This window comes from Salarias fasciatus, chromosome 7 (assembly GCF_902148845.1).
Source record: "Salarias fasciatus chromosome 7, fSalaFa1.1, whole genome shotgun sequence".
Taxonomy (NCBI): Eukaryota; Metazoa; Chordata; class Actinopteri; order Blenniiformes; family Blenniidae; genus Salarias; species Salarias fasciatus.
The window spans coordinates 17449201-17457826 of NC_043751.1; the positions used below are offsets into that span (position 1 = coordinate 17449201).

The 8626-nt window shown below is 44.0% G+C and overlaps 1 protein-coding gene across 1 annotated transcript; it reads right to left on the bottom strand.

The window, feature by feature from the left end:
• Positions 1-1355: 1355 nt before the first annotated feature.
• On the bottom strand, positions 1356-6849 carry LOC115391591 (uncharacterized). The gene is made up of 16 exons (XM_030095863.1): positions 6756-6849; positions 6357-6465; positions 6050-6264; positions 5038-5094; positions 4857-4949; positions 4662-4748; positions 4467-4577; positions 4142-4312; positions 3911-4001; positions 3719-3825; positions 3427-3627; positions 3187-3318; positions 2905-2983; positions 2626-2816; positions 2514-2534; positions 1356-2345 (listed from the first exon to the last, which is right to left on the bottom strand). Exons 2-16 carry the CDS (start codon positions 6430-6432, stop codon positions 1356-1358), a joined length of 2622 nt encoding a protein of 873 aa, XP_029951723.1. The 5' UTR covers positions 6433-6465; positions 6756-6849.
• Positions 6850-8626: the final 1777 nt, after the last annotated feature.

Sequence of the window (8626 nt, forward strand, 5' to 3'; positions counted from 1 at the left end):
TGCAAATGAGCCTCTATACAAATTAGAAGAGATGATGTCATTTAGAACGTTCCTAAGTGAGGAGTTGGCAACAATGTGTAGTTCTAAAGCTCTTTTTTATTTTTTTTTGCAAAACGCAATAAAGTGCATCATATTTGATTTAATCATTAAGCATTTAATTTAAATATTAACATTATTTCACATTATGCACTTTTGACACTTATGCAAAATTTTGACACTGTGATATGTATATCACAACTCACCATTCAATTCAATTCAGCACCAATTAGGTTCCTTCTTTCTTTGCACAAACTTCATGTCAGCTCAGGTGGACTTCGCAGGAGGAAAAACCAGGCTGAAAGCAGTGAATTACAGTTCCATAGAAGCGGCGCACCAGACAAATTTACCAGTATTTTTTTTTTCAGTGTGAGAAATACAATGTGTGGCCTGAGTGTGTGACAAAAGACCGAAATGCGTGACTGTCGCGCTCAGTGCGTGAGGCTTGAGAGCCCTGCGAGTTTGCATGGGGCCGACTTGGCTATAGACCGACTAAGCTTGGGGCCGACTTGACTGTTTCCCACAAACTGAGGCTGCAATTTACAGGTCAGAAGGTATTTCTGTATCAAGTCCACCGCAGACAGAGATGTATGGTCAAAAAAATCCACAAACACAGAATTAAATTATAGAGAAAGCAGCTCAATGGTAGTTTTTACATTTTTTTTTTTACATGGATTACGACATACCTTTTTTAATATAATTAGAAAAAAAAACATGATAAAACACATCCTTGGAGTGTCAAATGTTTATTCATTTTATTAAATCAACAGAAAACACTGTGTAGGTGTAACTGTGGTAAATGTAACAGTAGTAGACTATACATTTAGGAAATAAACATAGATTTCAAATCAGAAGCTTCACTCGAACGTGACAAGAGATGTGTTTTGTAATGCATATGATTCCAAGAGCAACGTGGTGGGGAGTGTGTTTGGTTTGAGCTCTGTGAGGGAGTGCTCATCCTCCCACACTTCTAAAATCTCTGCATTACACCAGCATGCATTCAGTGGAGTGACTTTTCATTACTGCTTTGCAATTCAGTGGTAATTCTTTTACTGCCATCTAAACTAACTATGAGGTGAGTGGAGTGGCATTATGCCTAATTTTAATCATACCAGATGGTTTTTGTACACTTATTCAGAGAGAGAACACACATTGTCCTTTGTGCTGCCCTTCATGCACTCGGGTTTCCAAATATGGACCGTGGTGTTTGATTCATGATTGACGCCGCGTCGTCTACCGAGACATCCTTCTTCACCTCACCTGCCTCAGTCTCTGCAATCTGCCTCGTCACCTTCGGCGACTGCAATATTACAGCGATATCACTTGGTAAATGAGATAAAAATGGGATTGCAGCGAGCCAACACTCTCAGCAGCTCTTCCTCATCTGGCTCCAGCTCACCGTCGCTGCTCTTGTCTGCGTCTTCGTCTCCCAGAAACCCATCGTCGTCTTCGTCGCCCGCCACTCGGCCGTCTTGGGTGTTCGCCGAGATCGTGGAGAGTCTTCGGTCCTGAGATGGACTGTCGATGTCAGCTGTTCCTTCTGGAGGCATGGGTTCATCATCAATATGGTCCAGAGACGTGGAGGGCTCGTCCTCCTCCATGATCAGAGTCACCGATGCCTGTCCTGGAGTCTCCGGAGGTGAGTCGGTGGGCGTTGTGTCTATATGCACCAACGTGGCTTTCAGAAGAGCGTGGTCCGGGGTGGGCGGCGACGTGCCTCTCTGCTTGGAGAAGGGCGACGTCAGTAAAGGTGAGTATGGGGGCGTCTTGACACGAGGTTTGCGGATGGGTTTTTCAATTTCTGCCGAAGCAATTCGGGTAAGGCTGCATGGGACACTGCACTGAGAGGAGGGGCTGGTGACGGGGTCAGCAAGGTCATCGACGGTCGTCGCTTGCGAATTAGAACGGGTCAAAGATGGAGTTAAACTGGCATCAAGGTCCACAGGACAAGGGCCTGTGTTCGGCTGTGTCTCAGTGGAGTCCAGGGTTGCATTTAATGGTGAATTGTGGTTTTCCGTCACTGACGCTGCATCCTGAACCGCGGGGTTTGCATTCTCAGCTGCTGGGTTACAGGTGGGTGAACCAGAGGAACTTTTGGAAGCATTGGCATCGAGGATTACAGAACTGCCCACAGCGTTGGCGGCAGCGAGGCTCGTTCTGGTCTGAGTGGTTCCTCTGCTGGTGGAGAGGTCCCTATGGGTGTAGACATCTTGTTTTTCCGGGAAGCTGAATGAAGGATTGCAAGTGCCGTATTCCTCATTGCTGTAAGGTACCACGTCCATGTGGGGCATGGCACCACCATGGCTCACCTGAGGAGGAACAACAGTTACCACTTTAGACTCATTCAGATTATTTAGTTATTAGCATCTAAGAATATGCTAAAAAAAAAAATATCAGGATGGGAAATGACCGTATTAATATAACATACAGGGCAAAAAAAATCATAGTTGCCAGTCATTAGAAAAGAGAGAACTCACCAGCTGAAACCATCGTAAGCTCTGAGGGAGCAGATAAAAAAAAAAAGGTTTTAAAAAGTAAAAACCCTTAAAAGGAGCATATTAAAGCTGTTATTGTTCTATCTGATCTTACCACATTGGGGTGTTTGCCTTGGGCTACACAGCCTCTCTCCAGAGGGTTCCTTTTAACTTTGCGCTTCTTTTTGAGCCACATGATTACCCACACCATGCATCCAATTACAGTCATGAACACCATGCTCAGAAAAAGAGCTTTTCCCACAGTGCAGCCTGTCACACGTCCATCTCCCAAAGCACCATGAGGGACTGCAGGATATGAAGACATTTTTACAGATTTTATGTTCAGGCGGCTCATCCTCTGTCACTACGATCTACCAATGGTGAACTTTCTTACTTGATTGCCCTTCGGATAAAACCTCAACCACGACCGTAGCAAAGGTGGCGTCGCCTGACTCCTGGTCTACTGCCATTACCTGCAAAGTGTCATGATTTTTTTTTTTTAGAACAAAGTCTCTCAGCTTTCTTGTTTTGGTCCCGCATTAGACAGTCATGAGCAGTGATAAATCCCGGAGCCCCCACAAAGCTGACATGGATAAGCAATCTGTTTAGATAGAGGTACGCCCATCCATCCGTTCATCCATCCATCCATCGAGAGTGTATTTTCTCAAAGGCTCACCTCTAGGATATGTTTCTGTTTCGGTTTGAGCTCACTTTGCCTGGCAACCAGGAGTCCTTCATGGGTGACTTGATATATGTCTGTGTGGTTGGATGTCGGACTGAAGGCAAAGTAGATCATTGGATTGAGGCCCTGGTATTTTTTGGGAGAGAAAACAGAGACACAGATTAATTTACATAATTGTTATGATTAATTTGAACACCCCGGTCGTGTTGTACATATGCATGTGACGGTACATACTTGGCTGAAGTCTTGATCCTGTACATGCAAGATCAGAGCTTTGCTGCCGTAGGTGTTGACTAAAGAGGCGGGACTCTGTCCTTCAGTTATGAAGCCATGATATTCCGCCATGTCGAATTCTGGATAATATTGGTTGACAGCCAGGACTCGGATCACTGCTGTAGCAAGAGAATACTTCCTGGGGTCGTTCTCTTGGTACGCCTGAGAGAATGCAACAGCAGAGAGAATAACACCACTTATGATGGATTAAATGAAACACCTTTCAAACCTGCTTCTTGTATGTGGGTCGTACCATGACCTGAAGATGCAGAACAGGTGTTGTGAGTCTGTTGGTCACCCCGCGGGTTAATCTCAGCTCCCCTGTCTCTTTATCCATCCAGAAATGGCCTTCATCATCCCCTAGCATGAACATAGCCACGGTTACAGATGTACACATGTACAAAAACACAGCCCTGATATTGACCTGGGCCAATGTGTCTGTTACCAGAGAGAATGGCATAGCTGACAGGAGAGTTCAGTGCTTTGTCTCCATCCACGGCATGAATGGGACCAGGAGAGAAGTCCAACACAATGTCCTGTAATACAACCACACAGGGAGAATCTGTCATGAGTACAACATCTTCAAGTGTGGTTGATTCATGTGATTTCATTACCAAAAATTCTAGTTACACTCAGAGATAATGGCCCTGGATTTCTGGACAGTTTTAGGACTGACCTCTTCCCCTTCCGTGACATTCACCGTGTACACGGGGCTGGTGCAGATTCGATTGGTCTCATCCTCGAGAAGCAACACGCAGGGCTCAAAATATGGGTACTGGTCATCTCCATCGACAACAGTAATGGTGATGGTGACGCTGGCGTTGAAGCGCTCAGCAGTGTTCATTTCCTGAGGTGAAGACAGGTCAGAGATTTCGGATGAGAGATAATGCAAAGTATGAGTTTGCTTCCTAAACAGTAATAATGAAAAATGTAGAAAAAAGATACATTTAATTAAATATTGTGATATGAAACAATGTATAATATGTCTGTAAGATGCATACCGAGGCATAGATGGTGACAGTAATCTGGGTTTTTGTCTCATAGTCCAAAGGCTTGGCCAGGATAACTTCTCCACTGTTTGGTAGAAGAACTTTGAAGTACTCTGCATCAGGCTAGAAAATTCAAGCAAACACATTAACAATAATGAAGACGTTATTGATTAGTACATTTCAGTTGGGTTGAATAGTAGAACTTACTGATGTTTGGTCAATCAAGTAAATAATTTTATTATTGTCTGCATCTGTAGCTTGAAGAGTAAAGATCACTGTATTCACTGGAGTCAGCTGGAAAACACACAGAATGACAAGCGATTTCAATGGGAGCAGTGAGAATTCAACATTACATCTGTCCAGGAACAAAACACTGCAAGTGTGTCTTGGAAAGCGTCTCACCTCACTGATCATGAGGGACTGGACAGTGTTTTCTGCAAACACAGGTGAATTATCATTCTCATCGATGATCTCTACCAGGATTCGATGCATACTCTAGAACAACAGCAAAAGAAAAAACGTGAGAATCCGGCGTGGTTCACTTTGGCAATTCTTGCTAATAGGATGAGGGGAAAAGGCAGACCTGAAGTATGTTGTCCTCGTAACACACTAACTGTGCCACCAGGACAGGACCCAGGGCCTGAGAGGAAGAAGGATGAAAGGAGCACAGACATAATAAAAGCACACAAAAATGTGATATGATAAAATAGTTTGACACAGATAGTGCAATCACATACCTGAAAGGGAGCTGTTATCTAAATCATGATAATCAAAACAACAACTGTGTGAACAGGGTCCAAGATGTTTTCAAAGGACTTGAAAAGAGGTTGAAAGCAGACTTTGTGACCCTAATGAACTCATTTTGTGGTTCACATCTGTGAAATAACGATTCAACTTTAACCTAGAAACCCTTTAACCTTTTCATGAATTAACTGCGTGAGTGAAGGAAAATATTTTAAAGTTGCAGTTTTGTCTTATTCTTTCTTGAATACTCACATAGAAAAATATTTGGCCTCTTTCTTTTTTTCCCCATTAATTACATATGATACCCAAATAATTTAACAAGCGTGCCTAGAAAATATCAACATGAGAACCAAAACATATGAAATGCAGCTCTCAATCAAAAACAAAATGAACCCCACTCGGGAATCCTCATTTAAAGACCCAAAAAAATAAATAAAGAAAGGGAAAAAAATCTATTCCGGATTTGTTCTAAATATAATTCCCAAACTTCCTTTCAAAGACTGTTTGATAGGAGTTGGTAGACTAAAAGCCCAGATGAGAAACTGAGACGCGGTTAATCTGGTTGACCCTTGAACAGCTGCCAGGATGTAAGACAGCTGGCAGAGAGGAGGATGACGGTCGGAGAGATTGTGTTTGGTCCAAGGAGGGCATTGTGAGGTTCAATCTCTGATCGCCTGCTCCAAATTTAGGAGCAACCTTCCAACTGTAACCTCGGACTTGTACAAACAGACACAACATAATTCAATTGCTTGTGCGAAATTTGTGATCATTCCTCAGAATTCTTCTTCACACGACTGCTATAAAATGCAGTGGTGACTTTTTTTGGAATCAAGATTTCCGGGGTCAATTACCTCTCGGTCAAGAATCTTGTCATCTGACGTGTTGAGCCGGATGCTTCTGTCTTCCAGGAAGAACCAATCAGCATCTTTTCCATCGAGGCTCCAGTGGACTCCTTCCATTGTGGTGTCGACCATGAGCTCAGCAATCAGTTCTCCTGAAAGACTGTTTTCTCTAACGGTGGCAAACACATCCTGACCATCAAAACATCCGGCCCAGCCTGACATTCCTGTGTCGAATGAAACCACATACAGAGAGCGTTAGAGATCTATTGATTCATGAAGCTGAACCTCTGGGTGAACGGCTGAGCGGTGGATGTACCTGAAACTGTGTGCAGACATAACAACACCAGCAGTGAGCACGGCAGAGCCAAGGAGTTCAGCTCAGCGAAGGCCATTCTGGGGTTTACATCAGCGGTGAGGAACGAGGTCTGAGTGAGGAACAGCAGAAAGAGAGAGACTGAAAGGGTAGTCTAACGAATAAGTGAGACATGCTGTAATGTACCTTGATAAATCTTTTTTTAAGAATCATTATTACCAAATAAAAGCACACACTTCTTGATAATTTCTTCAAGTCCCTCTATCATTTTCCAGGTATTTTCTCAGATCCTACAGGCTAATAAACAGTGAACCAGACTGCGACACTCAGCTGACCCCGGTCTATATTATCACAGGTGAAGACTGACTGATCATCTACGCCGTTTGCTGTACTTCAGCTGACCGACCTGTTGTTGTCAAATCCTCTGCAGGTTGTCTGTCAGACTCCATATCCTCCTCGCGTGTGACAGACGCGGCATCTCTGACTCCCAAAAGCCACTAAGCAGCATTCAGAGGGACAACAAACGCGACGGCGATCGCACACACACTGACCCCCCCACCCCCCCCACACCTCCACCACAGGCTCCACATACATTAAAGAGCAGACACCAGCTTATGGTTTGTGTCCGAGGATAAACGTCAGCTCAGAGGCTCAGGCCCGCAGGGCGGGGCCTACCTGGTTAGGACAAAGGCTGGAATCAGATTAGAGGTGGCGAGAACCTCACGGCGAGGTTAGAGACCGGGTTCACCAGTGAATTTAAAGAGGATTTGTCTGGTGAAAACACTTGATTCTTCAACAACATGCAAAGTCAAAAATCAGAGTGAAGCCAGTCGAACCTTGATCCTGCTGAAGGAAACCACCGCAAAGCCTCACAGTTTGCTTTTGTAAAATAGGTGTTCAAAGCTTGTATATCAGTGGGGGGGGGGGGGGGGGGCAGGTATTGTTTATGTCCAGGCTAGAGCTTGTTTAAAGGGTCTAAGTATTTACTTTGTCCACACAGCTTGTGCCTATTGGATTTGCACAATTAGCAAAGTGTGACACATAATGGGGCTTGACAAGGGATTACCTATCAAACCTCAGCTGCTTGTCTTCTGAAGATTAACCCACATCCTTTCACACACTTGTCCCAGCATGTAAAGGCGCACACACAAAGGCCCCGGTAGGGTAAAGATAGACGTCTGCACATAACTTTAGGGCTTCTGTGATGAAAGCGTATCGTCTGGCTCCATCAGAAATGTTTGGGCTGCCTTATGTGAGCTTTCCATTGTCAGAGGGGAAGGTTTTAGTGTCTAAAATGTGCCTCAGGCCCACATGAGCTGAACACAAGGCTGAACGCTGCATAGGTGGTTCACTGCAAGCGAAGCTTTATAGTGAAGTGGAAGAATTCCACCTATTTTCTACTTTTTCATTTTGTCAAATTAAGTTGCAATATGCATTTATTCTCACCACACGACTTACAAAATAGGGAATTCATATCTGCTGTGATGGAACACGGCCACTGGATGTCAGTAGAGATGTGGTGAAGAAGATGGGCCATGGCAGACAGAACAATTGGTGTTGACAAAGACATCTGTTTTTCAAGACTGACAGTTTTGATGTTGCTTGAAATTAGAGTCAGGAAACCGAGCTGAAACTTGACCAGGGCGTCTTAATTACTGAAGAAAATGCACATCTATCCAATGACAAACAACTTACGTATTTACGTTACAAACTTCTGTTTGCAACGACTTCATAGATGCAGGGTTTGATTCCAACCTTCAGTAATTATTCAATCATGATTTGTGATTTCACATTGAATTGACATTACTAGCACTTCTTTTATTTCCCACAGGTTTTGAATGGACGGTCCCAGCTCAGCAGTGCTCTCTCCAGAGAGATGTTGTGTATGTTGAAAAGCAAATCCTGAGCCAACAGAGGAAGTCCTGTGGGGAAAACTCTTAATTGGGATTATTACAGCCTAGCTGACATGAGTCATGGCCAAGGTTTAGCTTGGTATGTGGCCAGAGGGTGGGAAGATCTTTAAGATCATCCTTGAATGTTTAACGCGGCTCTGCCGTGATGGATAACATGCTTCATGGAGGGAAAATCTAACAGAGAGATCAGCAACTTCTCCCACTCCTCCATGAAATATGTTATCCCATCAAAATACTTTCCAAAATCATGTCTATCTTTCTTTGAAGTGTGTCTCAGATTGTGAGTTCGCTCTCGCAGAAAGAAAAGATTACTACATGAAGGAAGAGCCAAGAGTCAAGGTGGGGGTACCGAGCCCAGTG